The sequence below is a fragment of the Filicampus tigris genome, chromosome 4 (assembly GCF_054856515.1).
Source record: "Filicampus tigris isolate MCC_2025a chromosome 4, RoL_Ftig_1.0, whole genome shotgun sequence".
Taxonomy (NCBI): Eukaryota; Metazoa; Chordata; class Actinopteri; order Syngnathiformes; family Syngnathidae; genus Filicampus; species Filicampus tigris.
Genome location: NC_141220.1, coordinates 20524766 through 20547604, shown reverse-complemented (window position 1 = coordinate 20547604; position 22839 = coordinate 20524766). Strand labels below are relative to the sequence as shown.

At 41.1% G+C, this 22839-nt stretch overlaps 1 protein-coding gene across 1 annotated transcript; it reads left to right on the top strand.

Moving 5' to 3' along the window:
• Positions 1-1918: 1918 nt before the first annotated feature.
• LOC147148890 (LHFPL tetraspan subfamily member 3 protein-like) lies at positions 1919-22751 on the top strand. Its single transcript, XM_086029352.1, has 4 exons — positions 1919-2799; positions 21511-21747; positions 22036-22062; positions 22472-22751. Exons 1-3 carry the CDS (start codon positions 2373-2375, stop codon positions 22050-22052), a joined length of 681 nt encoding a protein of 226 aa, XP_085885478.1. The 5' UTR covers positions 1919-2372; the 3' UTR covers positions 22053-22062; positions 22472-22751.
• The last annotated feature ends 88 nt before the right edge of the window (positions 22752-22839 follow it).

Genomic DNA, 22839 nt, shown 5'->3' with positions numbered 1-22839 from the left:
GATAATCTGCAAACCATCCACATTTTACAATGAGTTTTGTGTGTGCGTGTGGGGGGGGGGGGTGCGTGTGTGTGTGCGTGGGGGGGGGATGCGTGTGTGTGTGTGTGAGGGGGGGGGATTATAATATGCATTCACTAAAGGGGAGTAATATAGGTTAGCAGGTGTATCTCACAGTCCTGAGGTTCCTGCTTTGAATCTCCGTCCACAAAATGGGCAACGGACTGTTCCGTCCCTGGGACAAAATGCCCAGCTCTGGTTATGCCACCAAATATTAAATGTTACTCACATTAATTGAGTCCAATGATGTCTTTTCCAACACTTTTGCTCATTTGAAAAGTGGGTGGCTTCAAACAAAAGATGCTCTGTCCTGAGTTGTTTAACACATCTAGACTTACATACCATGAAATAAAAGATGGACTCCCGAACTTGACTTTGCCATTCCAATACTTTTGTAGGGAACTGTGTGTGGTGGTGACGGGTGTACACGCCACCAAGTCAGGATAGGCTCCAGCTCAACCATCATCCTAATGAGAACAAGATATGTATAGAAAATTATGGAAGGACAGCACTTTAGTCATGCTCATACAAGTTTGATTGTTGATGTGCAGTGGTGTATTCATGCCTATTGAATTGTTCAGATCTGTCTTTCACTGCAGTCGTTTTTTTATCAAATTATTTCTAATAAATGTGGGAACTTTCAGAAGAAAAGACTCCCAATCTATCTTTGTTTGAACTCTCTGTAAATCCGAATGTTAATCCATGGGAGGCAACACACGAAGGGAGAAAAATTAGGACAATTCACATGACTCAGGGTATTGTCTGCAAAGCCCAAAAAATTAGTTTTGTGATACGTGTGTTAAAGCCCATTGAATGCCATTTTAAAGTCTACTCTTCAATTGAGAATTAATATCAACATCCATTGTGCAAAATGATGATAATGGTATTTTTAAACTGACTCTACAATGTGATGGTGCCTTGTGATTATATTATCGTAGGCTACCCTCTGCTGGTTATATACCGTACTATAAAATATAGCTGTGGCCTATTTTCTCCCACATGAGATTTACTGTATTTACTTTTGGTTCCCAATACTGTGGAAATATATGCTTTATATATCCATGGCTATCTGCTTATTGTTTGTTTGTGTGTGTGTGTGTGTGTAGTATTATTAACTGATTACAGTCAGACTGCAGAACCCCATTAAACCTTTTTTTAAACCAAGTACCACCTAAAAGAATACTCAGCTCTCCAAGTACTGAAATTATGACCAACACATAAATACAGTTGTGTAATAGGCCTATGTGTTCATCAAACACAAGGCCGAGGTTGTATTCTTAATATGCACAATGGTGCAAGTGGTAAAATAACCACTATGTAATATATGCACAGTTTGATCATTTAATTCAGTGATTCTTTCACATCCCACTAGTGGTATCACTTTGATTGTCATTCATTGCCATGAATAATGTACCCGTAGTGCTTACTTATCTTTCCAACAAGCATTTGTGGAAATAAAATTGCTGGAGTCGCTTTTGGTTGAGTTCCGACCTCAAGCACTCAATTATCACCAATGTATGGATGGAGAGTCTTGTCTTTTTTCCTTATGTAGGACTGTGATTTAAAATGGTTGATTTGGCCTACTGTTGTGTCTGTGTTGTTTTTTTGCCCCACCCCTCCTAGTGTCAGCCAATCAGCACCAAGCTTGACCTTGCCCATCAACCGTGTCATTTATATGAATATCGATTTAGCTCCCCAATTTAAGATCTTGGGCAGCCGGCACGATTGTCGTCTTTTCTGCTTTGCAGCCCATTCTTTTGTTATTTATTCGTGTCATAAAACCATGTGCTGACATTGCAGAAAAGACACACAAGTTAATCTGCCCAATGACACGTGTGTGTGTGTCAATGTGTGTGCACACCGCCCATGCCCCTCCCTCTCCGGCTGCCAGCATCACTGCTGACCAGCGGCGCTGCTCTCATCAAACGGGAGAACAAAATCCGGTTGAAGCACCCGTGCAGGCCTTGTCATTCATATTTGGATTTGTAAGTACGCATAACTGCATGCCGACGCTTAGCTGTTTACCGCGTGCCGCACGTCAACGCGTGTAGGACGTCGCTCGGTTTCCAAGGACACTGGCGATGTGCACGTCTGACGACGACTGCACGGTGTGATCGCGGCTTCATTGAGTTTCATTGACGGGGACCAGCGCCCGTTTCGACGATGCCACGTCACGAGATGATCACGCCAGACAGATGCTGCGGTGCTGCGCTTGCACGGCCATAGATTGGGATCTCCCCCCCCCCCCCCCACACCGCCTCCTCGCTTCATGACAAAACAGCTTTAGCTCCTCTTCCGTCTTTTTAGTGCATACAATGATACCCGCCAGCGCCGCATCAATGTTACCGTCTGCAGAAGCTGCCAAATTGTACCAGACCAATTATGTCCGAAACTCCCGCGTCATCGGACTCCTGTGGGCCATATTCACCATCCTGTTCGGCATCGTGAACGTGACCATCTTCTCGCAGCCCTATTGGATCGGCGATGGCGTGGACACGCCGCAGGCCGGGTACTTCGGCCTCTTTCACTACTGCATCGGGGACGGGGTCTCCAGGGAGCTGGCCTGCCAGGGCAGCTTCACCGAGTTCTCCGCCATCCCGTCCAGAGCCTTCAAGGCCGCCTCCTTCTTCATCGGGATGTCCATGATGCTGGTGGTCACCTGCATCGGATGCTTCTCGCTCTTCTTCCTCCTCAGCACCTCCACCGTGTACAAGATATGTGGCTGGATGCAAGCTGCTGCAGGTAAGGCGTACAAAACAGTTAGCACACTCCAGGAACCTCATGTGGATCCATCACTGTACAAACTGCAATTGTCTACATTAGACAATATAGGGATAATTAAACAGGTCAACAGAGATTTTTAATCAGAGATGCAGGTAAACTTTTTTTTTGGTGTTTTTGTGCTGATTCGGAATCTGCACTCGTTATACATCAGGTTTTCATGCAGTATAATGGTATAATATGTAATATAATATGTTTAGTAATATTTTTGAATTAAGAAGCGGTTCGATAATGTATGGATGGATGGATGGATGGATGGATGGATAGATGTTCAGTCACAGGTGGATGTTATTTTCTGAAACGTCATAGTTATAAATTACAACACCTGATAAAATCCAGATTGATCAAACTTTTATATTAAAAAATGAAAACAACAAAAAAAAATCTAATGTGCTAGGAAAAAAGTAGACTTTTTTTTAAATCAGCGTCAAAAATACGTGTAGAGACACATAATTAATTAAAGTTTGCTGTTGACCATTGTTGACCATTGGACACCATGGTTACAGTTCCATGGTCAAAAGGGATATAATTTGGTGGACTACTACTTGTACTTCATACTTTGCAGTAATTTATCAAATTTACAGTATAGCATAATTGGATTTATTAGTTGCCATGATGTACCGACACGCAACATATCCTGTTTTTATTCTTGTTTGGATTAGATTTCAATGTATTTATGCTCCTTGATGAGACTGGTTCTTCACATGACAAAGAAAGATGTGCAAAACTGCTCACTGAACTGAGGTCTCCTGGATGTGCAGTCATCTGGCCCTGACCACCCCAGTGACAAACAACTGCACCACTAAAAATCCAATGAGAGCCATGTACAGTAGTACACTGCAGCCTTATAATTCTGTCTGCCTTCCAATCATTGTAAGTTTGTACATAAACACTTGGACTCCTTTCCATGTGAGTGGTGCACTGATTAGATAAATGAATCGTCAGTGGGGGCTGCCAAGACTGACAAACCTTGTACAGAGTGTCTCTCGGAGCTGTGCTTGCAATGACACGCTGCCTAGCGGCGTTTGAGGACATTTATACCTTGTATAACAGGTGAACTGACATATGGATGTCATTACTTATGATAAGAGACATGATCATCAATAAATAACTGCTGATAAGAATTCTAATTGTGTCATTGTATAAACCAAATGTCTATTCATTTGACACCAAGAGTAAATTTTGACTTAATGGGTGAATCTATGTCGGATGGGATCCGGTACAAGAGCTGTATCGTCACATTTTTATGCAGATTTTTAATTGGATGCAGTTACCATGTGCAGGTGTACCTAATGTTGTGGTCAGTGTATGAACAGTACATTTTAAGTTAATTTCACAACATCTTGTTTGCATAGATTCATTGTCCATTGAATATAACCATAGGCTACAGTTAACATCGTTACACTATTCCATGATATCAGAGGAATTTGAGCTTTTTTCCTCCCTTCCATTCAAATTCAGCAAAGTTTGATTGTCAGATGCCTCAAAGTTTATCCTGACTTATTAACCTTTGGTGTGGTGTGGTTCAAGAGTGATTGTTGCTCTCTGGTCTGCTCGGTGAGAGCCAGCCTCAGCCACCAACCAAAAATGACACGGAGAAGAGTTTGTAACGTCTAGTTACCAGATAAGAGAAAAGTTTGCTTATCTTATTCTAATGTTTCTCACAGATTAGTTTTGGTACTTACTGCAAGAGACATTTGGCTTGGTAGAGGCGACTCACAATTCTTAGTATGGTTGTGTGTGATGTGTTGTTTTTTATTTTTTGGGGGGTCTTAAAGCCTTTGAGGGCTTTCTGCAATTTTAAAAATGAGTTCAGATATACCATTTGTGTGCCCCACTTTAGACATGTACAGCAAAAGATGCAGTGCAGATGGTTAACAGTCAGAATCCAATGCTATCACTTTGCAGTAGGTGTGAGTGTTCGTGTGTTGATATTGTCATCGTTATGCCACCCATGCACTTTGAGTGCTGTCTGAGTTAGTGAGGCAGCCAGCATGAGATGGTATTATGTGGAACAGGTCCAGCTCCGTGTGGTGTGATGGGCTGAATTACTGCATTAAGGCCGTTTTAATGAGCGGGCCACTGCTGCAGCAAAGAGATGAAAGGGAGAGCAGAGAGGAGAGAGTCTGACCATGACAAGCTGATGATGTCTAATGAGCGAGCCTGACTGTTTAGCACTGTCGAGTGGCATTACTCTTAGATGAAGCTCAAATTTACACCGACTTCACTTAGCTGATCGGTGGATGACTGGTGGCCAACCTAGCTTGCGGAGGTTTCGATAAAACATACAATTTCATGTAATGTGCGAAAGTTATAGCTTTGTTGTTTCGTTACCTTTGTCATCGTTTTTATTTTGAAATATCACTTTGTCCACATGCTACGTTACATCGATTTCATTGGACTGTAACAAAATCCCCTTAATGCAGGTAGAAAATGTGTTATGTTCAGGTTGGTCTTTCTTATCATGATTTCAAAAGGTAATTTGGCACATATATAACACTGCTCATCACCAAAACAACGCCATTCCTACAGTGAAGTATTGTGGGGCCAGGATTTTGCTTTGAGGCTGTTTTACTTAAGTTGTAAAGAAAGAAAGATGAAGCGGCCCTCATCAAAGTGGAGGAAATTATAAACAGTTCTAAATGCTAGTTAATGTTAGCATGAAATCTTCAAGGTTTCTGCCCTAAAGAAAAAAAAATTAAGTAAAAGCCTACTAGAACAAGTGAATTTTATTAAAGAAAAAAGTCAACCCAAACATATTTATTTCCAGAATATGATCTATGCAGGCCCACTAGTTGAAACTGATAAATATTGCGTTTGTGGAATATTAGTTAAGCAGCAAATTGCACCCGCTTTTAGCCATCTCAGGGGGCGACCATTTTGTCTCTTCTGTCGACTAAAAATGACATCACAGTTCCTCAGGGCTCAGGTAACAACCAATCATGGCTGAGCTGCAGAAAATAGGTGAGTTGTGATTGGTCGTTACCTGAGCAACCGTGATGCCATTTTCAGTCGACAGAAGTGACAAAATGGCCGCCCCCGGAGATGTCTTAAAACGGGTGGATTAACTCTAATTCCACAAACGCAATATTCATCAGAATAAATATTGTTAAAAAAAATATGTTTGGTTTGACTTCCGCTTTAAGGTCATGCAATGTAGTGGCCAACTTTGCCCCTCCCGCAGCTGCTTTTTATAAATCTCAACTCAAATATTCCTATTCCTAATGATAAATTCACAGTTCCACAGAACCTTTCTCCAGTGTTTCATTTCACATGAGTGCTAGTCTCCTGCAAGTTGGGGTGTTGTGACTGTTATACTCAGATAAAATGTTGAATGTTTAATGTAAACAGACCATCAAGAAGCACCTGAGCTCTCTGCATGGATGTCTAAAAGGGCAAGGGGGGACTAACTTGAGTGCTCCTGTGTCGATTTGATGGACTACTGCCTCGGTGCAGCTATTTCCGTCCATGCATGAAAACCGTCTTACCTTATCTCCTCCTGTTACTTTCACATAATTTCACCCATCTGTGCATCTCTCCCGCTCATTTTGACCTCCTAGAATGTCTTTTTGCAATCCAGTGACCCCTCGTTCCTCTGGAAAAAAAACAAAAAACAAACTCAGTCTTCCTTGCTTTCAAAAGAACAAAATGTGCTTTCCATTCTCTTTATTTGTAGGCGCCCTGCGGCACTAAATTTAAGTAAATAAACTCGTTCTCATATTAATTCATTGTTCATTTGCATCTATTTTAACATGTACGACCAAAACATTTATGTATAATAAATCTGATATTGTTTATTGTCATGCAGATTAATGTATTGCCTGTGTTTGTTATAAAAAAAAAAAAAAACATGGGAAGAGGATCTTGAAAAAAAATAATCGCATATTAAATTATAATCACAAATTGAGGGAAAAAAAATGTGACTAGGTTATTTTTCAAAATTGTTCATCCCCACTAAAATTCATTCACAGGCTTGCACGCCACCCTTACAGTACACCCTCTGGCAGCCTTATCGGCAATATTGCCCTTTTCACAAACAGAGATGAGTCAAACCTGCAAGAAAGAAGGACATACTGTATGTTTTGTAACATCAGCAGAACCCTTGTGCACAATTGCCGTTTTCCAGCCATTGGACTTATATGTGGAGCTCCTGCTTGCAGTAAAGTAACCTGAATAAAGGTTGGAGTTAAACATGTCTTTCAAAACACACATAAAATAATGTTTGTGTGAACACGTTCTCAGTTACTAGCTGAAGTACTGTATATTCAAATGAATTAGGTGAGACAAAGAAAAAAACACTTATCTGACTTTAAAGAGGAAGCAGTATGGATAATAACTGCAGTCTTGGCCCTTCTCCACTCTCATTTCACTCTTCAAACTTAATGCTCCAAATGAATACTTTTGTTCGCAATCAGGCCTCTGAAAGCATTTGTAGTGCTCCATTGGAGAAACGTTTAATCGTGTGCGCTTCTCATAATGCTGCATTCAGCCCATTCGATAGAAAGATGGGGAGACCTGCACTTGCATCCTAATTGTACCAAAGATCATTATAGGAACGATTCGTATATTGATCAAATGCGTGTCTATTAAAATGCATAAGTGGATGCTGGCTTTTGTCCACAATTGCATTGACTCTGATGCTGTTCGAGTAGGACACTTCATTAGGTACGCCCACACCTTCACAAGGGAATGTGATCTGATACAACGGTTAATGTCATTGACGCTGTCAGAGAGGTCTTTATTAGCTAGCTGGTAGAACAACCTTGGGCTTAGGCTTGGGCTTGGGCTTTCACTTGTATAGCGCTTTTCCACCTACAAGCCACTCAAAGCGCTTCAACACTGACACCTCATTAGAAGGTGACATGGGGGTGGATTTTCACTCCCGTCCCATCCCACTCTAACAGAAAAAAAAATCACATCCCATCCCAGTCCCGGAATTTAGCAAAAAAATACAAATAAAATCCTGTCTCATCCCACTCCTGGTGAAAACGACTCCTGTCCTGCTCCCATTCAAAATGACTCCCATGTCTGTACGTTCTCTCATTTTGGAGGTCAGCTACATTAAAATTGGCTGCGCATATGTCCGAATTATTTTATTTCCTACTGGTTTATCCCTCTCCCGTCTGCTCCTGTGAATTTTTATTCTCTACCGTCCAAATCCTGTGATTAAAGGTAAAGGTCACTCCCATTCCCATTCCTTCCCGAAAGAATGTCAACCTCTACTCCTCATTCACCTACTGATGATGTAGCATCAGGGGCAACTAGGGGTTCAGTACCTTGCTCAAGGGCACTTTGGCATGAACATAAGGGTTGGGAGACGACCACTATACTACTGAGCCCTACTTCCCAACCTGGTTACACAAACGCATAGCAGTGCTCTGTGAAGCCACAACAACACATTGGCCAATTTACGTCTATTTCTAGTGATGAAGCCCCTATCCCACTGAGCCGTGAACAATTGCGACTGTTTTGGAAGGCAGCGAATGGTGCGTTCACGTCAGAGTTCGTCAGGGTTCGTTCAATGTCGCAAAAGTTCACAAAACTTTCGCCAGACATTCACCAACAGTTTTAGTGATTTATCTTGTCGTAGAAATTTTTCCTGTCGTTCGCTCAAAGTCGCAAAAGTTCGCCAACCGGTCGTCAAACATTCGGCAGACGTTCGCCTGTACTTTTCTTGTGGCAAGGGAATTGTTGCCACAAAAAAAGTTCGCCGAACGGTCGTCAGACATTCGGAATTTTTGCCACACTAAAAATACAGGCAAACGTTTGCCGAACATCTGACGACCGTTTGGCGAACTTTTACGACCTTGAATAAACCGTGAGGAACCCTAACGTGAACGTACATTGTTGGACCTTCGCCAACAATCTGAAATGTTCACCCCTCAGTGGGATAGGGGCAGAGAAGCCATGCTAATTGCTAAGCTATCATGACAGACATGTAGACATGAATCTGTGAAATAAGTCATACAGTACACTTGTCACATAGGTCTGCCTGGAATCGCCTTATAGTGGAGAGTAACCACCTTTGAATGACAAAATAACAAGAAAATTGATTCGTTTCTGGAGAGAAAATAATACAAAATAACGCTAAACAGCAAGGAATTAGTACGTCACCTGAGGTTTAAACCAAGTATTTTGCACGTTTTATGTATTCTTTAAAAAGAACATACAGAAATCAAATAAAAATATATATATTTTAACTCTCCAAAATCTAAGGTGTTGGGATTCATTTTAGGCGGGCTTGAGGATCCCCAAAAGTGGCCTGGAAACGTCTATGCATAGAAATGAATTTGCGCCACAGGTATTAATTTGAAAGGGGTAAATGGGCTCTCACTAGCACTATTGTGTAGTGCTTTTCTACCTTCAAGACAAAAATTTTACTCAACAAAATTATTAATACTGTATTTATAAGTGTGGATTTGCGAGGCAACTTGCGCATATCCATACCGCCGGTATAGATGACAGAGGCTCAATGTCACCTTGACACCCATTTAATTATTTGTATTTTGTACCACAATGTGTGATGGTGCACTGTCGTTTGAAAGGACGCAAGCGGTCAATTCTAGTGCTGCAGTTTCACACGAGTGAACATGGTGTTGTTTTTCATACATCGCATCAAGTCGGATTCCCGCTGGGGCAGATTTATGTAATGCACAAACTGTCTGTTACCATTACACTGTGATGCATTGGAGTTTTCACTCTTCACAAGCAGTAAGTGTACTCTGCCACACGGAAATGAGAGAATGAACCCGTAAACCCTCAGAGGTAAACAAATCACCACCAAGTTTGATATTTTTGCATATTCAGGCCTTTTACTTTTAGTCCGTATCAAGTGTTACACAATAATATGGTTTAAGGGGAAATTCTGCTGCAGTGCAAGTCATCAGCATGTAGAAGATGTGCGTGCAACGCTTATATGCTTCGCCCAGTTCAGCAGGATTAAGTATGAAAACAAGTATAAGGGAGCTTTTTCAAATGAGAGAAAAACGAATCCCCTGCAGAGTCGCTCACTCACCCTAAATAGTCCTCGCTTGACAAGAGAATTCTTTGAGCGAGAGATCATTTCTGGCTGCCACTTGGCACGGCATGGATCATGTGTGAATATATGCACTTATGGAGCTATATAAGCTAACCTAAATAAAAGAAACACCTTGCATTGTTATTAGTTACTTTTCAGATTCAAACCAATATCATTAGATTTTAAAGGTGACTGCATTCTGAAGTAAACGAATCGAAATGAAACCCTAGCCAAGTGTGCAGGTGCTGCACTGTAGCTCAACAACAAAGCTCTCGTGCTCAGGTTGTCTTTTACACAATAAATAAATAAATAAATAAATAAATAAATAAATATACACCAACAGTACTGTGTCAATCTGAGCCAAATTTATGAGTGGGGAAACAACACCTTACATAATTTGTGAGAATTGTCACTTTCAGTACTTATGTAATATCCAGTACGTACTGTACATGAATAGTTTTTTCCACAGAGAAAATAAAGTACTTTTAATGCAGTTTAAAATAAAATGTAATTTAAAATTTGACAAAATAAAATAAATAGTTGAATAAAACTGAGAAGGGGATTCGCCTAATTCAAGATACCACTTCCTCTTTTTCTTTGCCTTCAAACATTGTGTAATCCAGAAATGGAAAACTGGCACCTGGTTTGACTATGAAAAGTAACTAGTGTTAGTATTATCTTATATAGTTTCATGAGTGCATATAAAAGTGGACCACAAAAACACTTAAAATGTTGATGTTTTTTTAATTTTTTTATTACAAATGCAGCACATTCTTCAAAAAAGTGCTGATGAACATTCAGTTTATTTTTTTTGCACGGAAAATGGAGGCAAATGTGTGGGGGGGATCCCAGAGGGACAGAGAAAAATCCAGAATGTGAAAAAATATTGGATAAAAAGCTGCAAATATATCCGCGGGTCTCAAACTGTGAATACGCTCGGGTGGACTGTTGTTTTAAGTTGTAATATCACCAGTCACAAATAGATGGCAGACATGTCTTAGTTGCGCTCACACTGGGGCTTGTCCTGGCCTACACTACAAAGTGATCAGGCCTAATGATTTTTTGTTGATTTGGAATGAGATGCAGCACAAACATAGTTGGCCTACCTCAATAATGTTAACATTTTGAGTGAGCTTATTTTTGTGAAAAAATGCACAAAATGAGTATGTATTTATAATTGCCTTGTGGCAGAAAACTGATGAGTATTTTCTGGCATGTATAGATGCACATACCACATAATTGATATAGGTCATTGATTGATTGAGTTATGGTTCATTGGCCTGATAGCAGCATGGTTCATTTCCTGCTTTGGGTTGGTGTGAATGTGAGTGTGCCCTATGGCAGACTTGCGAACATCCAGGGCAGCACTCCAGATTGATTTTTTTATTTTACTGGGAGCACAGTGGCCCCTAACCAGGAATGTTAGGGGTGCAAGTATAAAATTGAAGAGTGCATACTATAAGTCTCTTGCACTGTCTTAAACTTGCACTGTGTCTGAAATTTTAGTAGCAAAATACCACCATTTAGAGGCAGTCTGGAGTCCTGCAGGGTGTATTCTACCTTTCCCCTGAAGTCAGCTGATAGGCTCCAGTGACCCACAACCTTGAGGGTATAGAGAATGAATGGATGGATGAATTGCCATAATATCTCCAGAGTGTTTAATAGCCAAAAACTATCTTAGAGAAGATTAGGAAAATGAATGTAAAAAGTACCAGTATGTCACATTTTCACATAAGCATTTATAGCTCTTCACTAAATCAGCGATTTCTCCACTACAATATTGTGCCATGAGACATTGATCATTGGTCATTTAAAAAAAAAAAAAAGTACAGTATCTTTGTTAATCTGGCTATGCCAGTGACATATGGTGACAGACAGACTAGTGAAATGTTCTTCCACTCAATGGCAGAAGGTGCACTTAACCTATGTATTCATGAGTTTCCATTTATGCAACAGAATAATAGTAGTCCAACTAAATAGACCCAGATTTCACAATTACATTTTTCGAGTGAATTAAGATGAGATCATCATTATTTCAGCATTTACTCTTTTTAACATTTTGATTTGGGGGTGGTCTTTGAGATGTTTCTAATGTCAAATGTGTACCTTTGCTCTACAAAGGTTTGGAAACACTGCTGTAGGTGATCTGAGGTCATCATTCTACAATTGACACATATGTGTTGCTGTAAATATTATACTTAGTAATCACCAAATAATGGAGTCACTCCAAATTTTTGTGGCTATTTTGCATCTGTTGAACCTGAACTGCTGGACCTGTGTGAGCACTTTCACCAAATTTGAAAATATGCTTTTGATCGCCATTGCCCTTGCCAGTGCTTTTCCTCAGTCGAGGTCTGCAACCTCTTTCTGGACTTGTTATGTAAGCTTTGGCTCCCTCCTTCTCTGAGCTGGATGTACTTGTCCCACCCCCAGCCCTCATCCCCTCTGTAGCCCTGCTTTGTGCGCCAATGTGCAATCATTTCTTGTTAATAGACGGATTGGGTAAGGTTGTTTGAATAAAAATATATTGTAATAATGGACTCACTAATTGCCAGATGCATCGTGGTTTGCTTGGTTTATACAGGGAATGTTGCTGAGAGATATTACATGACTTATTCATTGATTAAATAACTGGCTTATTTAACAATTACATCTGTCAGTGGGTAGGTGGCTAAAAGAAATTACTCAGTCGTTTGGTCCATGCATTCATTGTTCCTCCTCTGATGGATGGATGATTTTCTTTTTGTCACCTAATGGGTCACTCAAGCAATATTTTCGCAACATCCGCCATCGCTGCGGCCCAGCAGGATAAGGTGGACTTAGAAAATGTTTCTTGTACAAAACGTACATTATGTTCACCAGCTTTCCTCGCATGGTGGCTCGCTCAAAGATAAATTATTCTCTTTTCAAGCAATCAACCAAAGACTACCAGCGATGATACACTTGAAGTCACCACTTAGTCTGGCTATATACAGTATCTCACCCTCTTGAAATTAAACAGACCCTTTTATATGAATGCAATTAAAGCAAATGGTGCTACCCTATCTATTTGGCACTTTACGCACTCTTCTTTGGAGCCTGATAAGCGTCTTAACTGTCCAGTGTGAAGAGCCCAGACTTCATTAGTGCTTGGGCCCACCATGGGAAAAATTGGATTCATTTGTCTTCATCTATGCACTCATTATTTCCAGAGCTGGGCATTTTACTAAAAATTTGCGGTCCGTTTATCGCAGGGGTGTCGAACTCCGGTCCTCGAGGGCCGCTGTCCTGCCTGTTTTCCATCTCTTCCTGCTGCAACACACCTGTTTCAAATGATCAGCTCATCAGCAAGTTCTGCAGGAGCCTGATCTTGATCCCGATAGTTTGAATCAGGTGTGTTGGACGAGAAAACCTCTAAGACATGCAGGAGGGCGGACCCCGAGGCCTGGAGTTTGACACCCCTGGTTTATCGCCTTCCGCCTACAGCCGGGGGACCCTTCCGCCATCCGTTTATCCGTTTTAGTAATCGCCTATAGGTCGGTCTGACTATCATATTTAAAAGGGCTTCCGTTAGCATTTCTGACTAAGAAACTTGGACAAACACTACCACCGCGGCATGGAAGTCTCACCACAGCCGAACTAAATGAATCTCCTTTTAGCACCTTCCAGGACCTTTTTGGAGCTTTATGTAAATTTAAGGACCTCAGACGCTTCGCTGCATTTAAAGGAGATGCATTTAGTCCGGCCGTGGTGAGACTTTTCCCAAATCCTATCTTCAACCCAATCTGATAGGTCAAAATAATTAACCCAACCTTGGGTAAAAGTAACCCAATCTGCTCAAACATTACACTCACCCATCCAGTGGATTAGGAAAACAATGCAGCATTTATTTTTAGTGTGATGTAAATCGTCTATCTGCCCGTTCCTGAAAATGTGTCTGTGAACAAGCCGTTTTGAATCTTGCAAATTGAGAGACAATTTGTCAAAATTTACATAATAACCACCAATACACCGTTTTGTTTCTTATGACATGGCGGCTACCATAGATTCGCCACCACTCAAGCGAAGTGCAAAAAAGGTGATGATGCACTTTTAGCCATTTGAACAGGACAAGCCGTCAAAAACCTAAATATAAAAAAATGCTCAGGGATTAAAAACTTTGAAAACACTGCAATCTGCCAAGTGGCAAAATCTGGAAATGTGAACTGTAATCGCTGACACATTTTTGTCACGTGTTTGTGTTTGCACATGCATGCGCAAATCAACGAGATATTTTCTTTCTTTAGTTGATAAAGCAGATGGACTGAGTCTCGCCAAATCCCATCCTGAAACTGCACCACGATGCTTGCAAATAAATGATACTCAGAGTTCACAAGTCAATGGGATTTTTCTAGCGCTATTGATGGGATTTGCTCTTCCCTTTGTGCAAATGAGCCAATGCGCTGCTGTCAAATCGGCAGTACCATCTGCCGGTTTGCTGTCAGACTCTCGTGCGGCGCCGTTTCAACGTCATCTGCCCTACCTACAGCCTCTTACATAATCGGTTGTTCGCGTTACTAGAATTTCTCAGCCCCGTTTTCTACTTGCATGATCCCAGTGTTTGCAGGATGGCAGCAAGTCAGGAGAGGTGTGTGTGTGTGCGAACGACAAGACGGGAAGAAAAGCTTAAAATAGCAGTGCCAAAGGCGGCTCCGGCATATGGTGGCCAGTGCTCTTGATGTTTTTGCACGGTGCTCGGTGCTCGCCAGCGGCTGCATACAGAGAGGCAGAGAGGCAGAAAGTCGGACAGGGGTGGAGCATGTCACCCTGCCTGCGTGAGCTGAGTCCCTCACCACCTTGACCACCTCCGTCACTTGCTAATCTGTCTGTCCTCAAGATGAGAGAAGCGAGAAGGGTAGCATGAGGTCATCAGCTCCCCTCTGCTATGACTGATCATGGTTTTTATTCTGTCAGCTGTAAGGCTACTGTGGGAGTGGGAGGGAGAAAGGGAGATATGGAAAATAAGACAAATACTGCATTATAGTCATGCAGCGCGGGGAAACTATGGGTTGGCACGTATGCCTCAACTGAAGTTTGGGGTTGCGGCCTTCCATTGTGGAATTTGCATTTCGTCTCACATTCCAAAAACATGCAAAGAGAAGATTGAAGACTCTGATTTGTCAGAGGTGTGAATGTGAACGGTTGATTGTCTTTATGTGTACTGTAATTGGCTGGCAACCAGTCCAGCGTGCGCAGCGTCTCGCCCAAAATCAGCTGGGATAGGCTCTTTTCATCTTTCCTTGTTTATTTATATGCTTCATGATCTTAAAGCGGAAATCAACCCAAACATATTTTTTTCAAGAATATGTTCCCAACAGGCCCACTAGTTGAAACACGGCATTTTGATTAATATTGCGTTCGTGGAATAAGACTTAATCCACCCCTTTTTAGCCATCTCAGGGGGTGTCCATTTTGTCACTTCTGTTGACTGAAAATGACATCACTACTCAGGGCTCAGGTAAAGACCAATCACGGCTCAGCTTCAGAAAACAGGTCGGCCGTTTTCTGGAAACAGAGTAGTGACAACAGAGGAAAAAAAAAAGTCATTTTTGAATTGGTCAATACCTATTGGCCGTTTCAAAAGGGAAAAAAAAGAAAGCTCATGCTGGTCATGAATTGCGACACAGTTTATTGTTTTTTGTTTCTATGGTAATGTTGGTGTCAGCTGGATATGGTCATTGTCCTGCCCATGTATAAAATGTATTCAGAGATTCGTTTGGTTAAATCGCTGTGAATTTAGACTTATGTAAGAGGATTCTGCACTTCTGGAATGAGCGTGCTTCTGTGTTTGTGGATGAGGTGACTCCAGGCTTAAATTTTTATAAAAAAAAAGAATAAAAAAAAACACTTTGACTGTATGATGGGCGCTTGTGCTTCTGCTATTGCCACTTGTCTGTATCTCGAGTCACAAGAGACCACCATGCAGACAACGGTCTTGTGCACAGTATGTAGAGTACTGTGGCTCGCCATGATATTTTACTGCTCTCTTTTCCACTTTGTCCCCTGATGCTATCACTGCATGTGGCAGGCTACTCTTATTTTTCCTGCGACTCCGCTCAATCCTTTTGGGTCATGTAAAATTCATGATGCCACTGAAGGCATGCAGTAGACACCCAGAAGGATCTGGAACTGCTCTTGTTACCAATGTACTAAAAATAGCATGAGGCTGAAAGAACTGTAACAATGCCTTGCTTCTTTTTTAGGTGTGAATACATGTAATATACCGTACACACACCAGTCATCATTGGGTCCTCGTGTGTATTCTAATGAGATTCTGTACAAAATTTTAAAAAACTTAATATGGGGATGGTCTTGCTGATTGATACTGTCAAGTGATGTACTAAAGTATAGAGGACCAAAACTGCCAAAATAAAAAATAAATAAAAGTGAAAATAAAAATAAAAAAAATATAAAAATATATAATTGAAATAAATAAAATAAAATATAAATAAATTGATATGTAACTGTATTTATTTTTGCATTTATTTCCACATTTATTTTGCTATTTATTTTCAAATCTTTTTTTATTTTTGTATTTCTTTTTACTTTTAGTTTGCCTTATACATTTTTTGTTGTTCTTATTTCCATATCTGTTTTTTACATATATTTCAATTATATTTTTTATCTTCACTTTTATTCATTTATTTTTTATTTTGACAGGTTCACTCATGCGGTGCAGAAGGAAATGTTATGCAAATGAGGCGGCGGTCCAAAGTGTGTTTTGGGTTGAGCTATTCGCCTATTGGTTGATCGATATGTCAGTGCAGTGAGCACCATCAACCTACCCAATAGGCAAATAGTTCAACCCAAGCCACATTCACGACCGCCCCCTCATTTGAATAACATTTTATTTGTATTTAATGCTGACATGAAAAATGGTTATTCAAATCAGGGGGCTGTCAGATCAGATCTCACCTATCAGAAGCGGTATGCTACTCGTGGACAGCTAAGTCACACTAACCAATAAGTTCCGAGCTGGTAGGCCAGCCAGGAGATCAGGACTCAATTAGTTTTGTCTCCTTCCAACTGATGCTTCCAAAGTGACCAGGGTTTCCTCATAACACAAATTTTAAGAAAAAAAAAAAAGTTCCAAACCAAAGCGAGTGAAGCTGAGACAGTGTGGTACAGTACACCACGGAAAACGCACGCCCATCTGCGTTGGCTACACAGTACACATAGCCGAGAAGTCATCGTTTATCATACCATCCAGTCAGGGTTTCATGAAATAAAAATGTGTACAAAAATGCAACCTTGCCCAAAACACTCAGAACACAAGCAGGAACACATATAAGTAAAAAGCTACACTTTCCTGAGCTTAATTTGCTAGCCTTTTTTCTTCGCTGTGTGGTATGATAATAACTTTTCGGACATGTTGACTGTGTGATGGTAATAATCCTGATTAGTGCTCACTACAAGTATCAAACTTTTCACAGTTATGACATATTGATTGACATTCTTTGTGCAGCTCAATACATAGTTGGTCAATCTGAATGTATAGTATCCAAGTGTAATGCATCTGTGTGAAAACGGCAGTAAGGTGGAATTAATTATCTGCGCCACAGAATCATGTTCATCAAAACTTCTGTTAGACGTGAGGCTGACCAATGGGGTCGCCGGAGAGCAGCCAATGGTGGCTGGAGCCCCGCCCCTTATGAAGACTATCAACGTGGTTGTTGCTCCACCCTATAAAAAGTAACACTGTATCTGTGTGTTAGTGACAGGAACATACATTCAGGTAAAGGGAGGCTTTTGGACCGGAGATAAGCCACCGTGGTCTCCACTTTTGTCTAAAACGGCAAACTCTCTGCAGTCACAACCTGTGTTTGTCAAGACTGGAGCCAGGGGCGGAATCATGCACAGGATTCTAGAGGACGTCTGGCAGGCTGTGATACAGTAAAGTGAGTGACACGGGGCCAAGTGCATAGCCCGTCAGCTCCGACTTCAATCTTGCATGAATGAAAAGCTCTTGTCTGGTACCACCTGGAGGTATTCACTTTTTCATTCACTAAAGAGAGGTCCAGCCAAAGGTTCCACTCGACATTGGTTGTTTTAACCACCAGAGTTAGCTTGCTCCCTCCCTCCCTCATTTTAAGGATTCAAAGGGAGTGAAAATGGCGTGTTCATGCCTCTTGGTGAGTTTGCAGGGTGCTCGCTGTCCACCTGAATCAGAGCCAGTGTCTGAGTCTTTGCTCTGTGAAGTAGCGGGCCCACATGAATTGCTTATGACAGTTAGAGCCATGGGGGAGCGAGAGGAGGATGCTCTGCCCTTTGGAATTTGTCTCCTGCATGCATTACTGTGTCGTTCCCTTTGTACTCACTGAAGCATCTTGAAATGTCCCCTGTTGTCAGGATTCAGTGTTATATACAGTTGCAAGAACGTAGGTATGGAATTTTAGACTGTTCCTCTTTACAAAATGGTTTCATTAGAGCAATATTTTGGGGATGTCTCTTGAGGATCGCTCTTTTGGATTCATGCCACAACGTCTCAGAAGGTGTATTTTCTTCTGTTGAAGCCATCCCGTTGTTACTTCCTCTACTTCCTTTTGGCCACTGTTGTGTTGCCATCACCAATATTCTATGAAAGTTCAATTAGGAGGTAGATGGTCTGAAATTCTTGTGCAAAATATCGATAAACTTGGGAATTACATTTTTCATTGATGATCGTAATGTGTCCAAGTCCTGAGTTGGCAAAGCAGCGCCAAACTGTGCCACCTGCTCCAGTAGGGCTGCTCGATTACGCGATTTTGAACCGTAACCGAATTTTCTGGATGAAACAATGTTAAAAACGTTCAAATCAGCACGTTCGATTTTGTTATTTTTGGTGTATCTAAGTGTAGCTCAGTTGTACTTTCTGTATTGTGTTTTGTTTGTACATTCTCTTCGTATTTGTACTTTCTGGTCCTCTTCTCTTCGTATTAAGATCTCTGTTTTCCGGTGGTCACTTCCGTGTTTGTGATGCGCTCACGTAAGTAGCGCGCTCAATCCAATTGTTTAAATGCGGAAGCGATTGTCCGCTAGCAGAGGAGAAAATGACACGTGGGGGATCGTTTGCTGCAGGAGCCGACTATCTGAGCCGACTGCCAAGTGAGTGAGGAAGGAAGAGGAGCGTATGCTCAACTGACGGAACTCGCCAGATCGATGGTGAGCTAGGAGCCCAGGATTGAAACTGCCTGGAATTGAACTGAACCAAGTAAAATGCTGTTAGTCCCAATGGATTGTTCTGTGTGTATTAAGTTAAATTGACTGGTATTTTGAGTTCAAAGAAAAAAAAAAACGTTTAAATAAAAGACATTCAAAATACTTTATTTTTCATGATTTTTTATTTTACAAAGAATTCGTAAACGTAAAATCGTGTTTGTTGAGAGAAAATAATCAGGATTTTCTTATTAGGCAAAATCGAACAGCCCTATGCTCCAGTATATTTCACAATTGGGATGTTTTGATGGTGGGCCACTCACAATATTTTTCCTTTTTCCCATTAATTTGTCATTGTTACAGATTGCTGTGTTTTATCCACCACAGTTGACAGCTTTTGCACCACCTTATATTTAAATGGTTTGTCTACAAAGTCACACCACCACTGACCTTGTTTTCTCCGTTCACAGTCGATTCACCTTTCACTGTTGATCCATGTTTCTGAAGTAGCAATTACACTGAAAGGCTGAGTGGATCCATTGAAATGCTATTTGATATTGTGGAAGTTGGCCTACAGACTTCTGCTGTTAAAATGAATTATTGATATTTTTGTTTAGAGGACTCATTTTCAATGCTGCTATCAATGTAATTTGAATGATTATCATTGTTGAACAGTGGTCAATTCAACAATGTTCAGCAATCCTTTATGTGAAAGTACTTTGTTCAGATGAGGGTGTTGATTTTGTAGTGATTCCGAGTTTGGCACAACTATATGGAGTTTATGAGTCTCTTAGCAGTTTTGGTGCACCGGTTCGGAGATCGATGATCGTTTGTCATGTTGTAGATAAGTAATTGCCTCTCTCTTGCTTTTATCTCTTGCAGCTCTCATCTCTGGCATCGTCTTTTTTGTCTTCCTCCTCAGGTTTTCAATGAAGTCCTCGTTTATGTAGATCTGAATGCCTTTTAGAGATTTGTTTGTAGAATGGCAGCTGTGCCATGGTACCTCAGAAATGGGGACTGTCCCTCTAGATATTCCGTCTTTTCTGTGACACCTTGACCACATTTGATTGCACTGCGATGATTCATTTGTTCAGGGTTACCAGGTTGTTGTTTTTTTTCGTCCGCATCCTTTCACGTATATCGCAGGCTTGTTTGAATCACCTCTAACTCCTAAGATAATGCATCCAGGCTGGAGTTTAACTCCATAATCACTGAAAGCTTTTGTAGTTGTTCTGTTGTGTTGTAGTTGCTCATTGAACATTTTCTACTTTTGCAGCAACTCATTATTATGTGTTTGTTTTACAAACTCCTCGTTGGATTTCACCTCTGCATTTTGCACTTTTGCTGGCATCTTGTGTTTTCTTATAAGCCCTAGTCAGTGGGAGTTGTTATTAGCAGAAACATAGCTAGCACCGCTATCGTCTATCAAAAGTGGTGACTCGTCTCATTTCATCCCGAGCTCTTCAGCCTTGTTTCCCCCTGGGCCGGCGTCCGGTCCCTTTGTTCTCGCCGATGCCAATTCAAACAATGCTCTGTAGGTCGCAATAAACTGCGCTCTTCAGTTCTCGTATTATCTCAAGCAGACTGCCTATTTTTGTGACTTAGATGATCAGATCACATTTTATGACCAATTTATGCAGAAATCCAAGTCCTATAATTCCAAAGCGTTCACAGTCTATAAGGGCATAGGCTCAATTTTAGATTCTAGATCTAACTTGTATTTTGAACCTGTTCAACTTTCAATTTGTTTTGTGTAGTTGACTGACTTGACCTTCTGACCAGCTGCATGAGGCTGTGGAGAACATTTTCTTCAATGAACTACAATATTGTACGGTGTGCGTGCGTGTGTGTGCGTGTGTGTAGATCCGTGTGCGTAAGTGTGTGTTTATGCGCTTTAATGCAAATGTTTGAGAAGCTACTGTAGTGTATATGTGAAGAGCAATTTATTTAAAATGGTAAGGCGGGTTTGGAGAAGGAGATACAGTGATGAAAAGGGGTGGAATACAATTATATATTTCATTTACATTTAAAAGGGCAGTCCATAAAAGAAGGTAAACAGGTGCTAAAGATGCAATTTATACGTAACAATCAGTTATAATGTTGAAAAACAGGAGCATTCATCATAAGCAATGTAAGAGCGATAGCAAAGTGGAATCCTTGATTTTATTCTTAAAGTGTAAAAGTGGCGCAGTCATCTTCTTATGATGTTTTCTTGTGGGAGATTTGAACCCTAAATCCAATACCTTACGACGTCACCATAACGCCTTCTTGAGTTGAACATTTTTCATTCATTCTTTTTGGACACGATTGACAAATTGCGCAACTTGACAAAGTTTTGATTCTGCTTTACACATGGAAAAAGCACTTGGAAGTGACCTTTCTTGCATCCCTCTCGCAAAATGTCATTATCACCGGCTCCACACAATTCCCATCTCTACCCCCTTAATGACATTTTGTCACGTGTTGATCTCCGTTCATACGGTCGTACGCCCTACCCGCAGGTGTGTGTCTGGTACTGGGTTGTATGATCTACCCCGACGGCTGGGACAGCGACGAAGTGCGGCGGATGTGCGGGGAGCAGACGGACAAATACAGCCTGGGGGCCTGCTCCATGCGCTGGGCCTACATCCTCGCCATCATGGGCATCCTGGACGCGCTCATCCTCTCCTTCCTGGCTTTTGTCCTCGGGAATCGACAGGACGGCCTCATGACAGAGGAGCTGCTGGCTGAGAGCAAGGGTGAAAGTGACATTATAACCTAATGACGTGGTCTAGTTTTGTTGTTTGCTTCTTTTCAAACCCAACAGCCAGCACAAATAGGGTGATGAGCTGTTGTTTAGTTAGTAAACCAATTACTTCAGTCTTGGTGCCCTCTGCTGGTGTATGTGAGCAATCCAAACAGTCAATTTGAAGGATGCTTTTGGCCAAGTGTGAAAGTGGGAGTCTATTAATAGCATCATGACCTTGAGAACGTGTAGATGCATTTTAATGAATTTTGTCTCCCTGTTTCTGTTTATTTTTTTTCAGAGGGAGGCAATGCTTAGCAAGATTTTGGTGAGTATTTTACGTGTTAAGTATTAACACGTTATGTGATCAAACATGGGACTTGATATTTTGGTAGCCATGGCATGTGTTAGTGATATGTACATTTTTATGCATGATCGTTTAAAGAATCCAAACAATTCACCCTGAACTTGAGGCTTTCATATGGAGATCCTTTTATACGTATCACTCTAAAAACAAAATTGTTGACATTAATACAGTATTTTCATGTATAATCTAGACAGAGTCTAAGTAGCACACTTTATTTCTATTATTACTAAAAGAATTTTCATTGTTAGTGAATGTTATTCTTCACCCTGCAAAAAAAGTCTAACATTAAATAGCAAGTTAATTTGAGTATTGGCTATGCTACCACACATTTTGGGAGACATCCTGAATCATTCATTTTGATTTGTCATAGTTCCAGGCTACTGCAGTCCACAGCGTACCATCCCTTCAACATCACACGGGAGGAGCAAGAGGAGGGGAAACCAGCCTCTTTCCATCAACTTTCCAAAAACCCTCTGCCATTGTCCTTTCCTGTTTGCTTGCAGCCCCTTACGTCATCCTTCAACACTTAGACCAAGCCCGTGTAATACACATTCGACCCAGTGAGTCTGCAGAGCAACCCCTTTGCATTGACGGACCGTGGCAGGGGCGCAGACTGTTATTACATGACAGGGGTGGACTGAGCACTACCTGCAACAACCTACAACACACCATTATCCAATACACACATGCTTACTGTACTTTACAACCGGTTTACTACTATACTCTATATGTTAACAA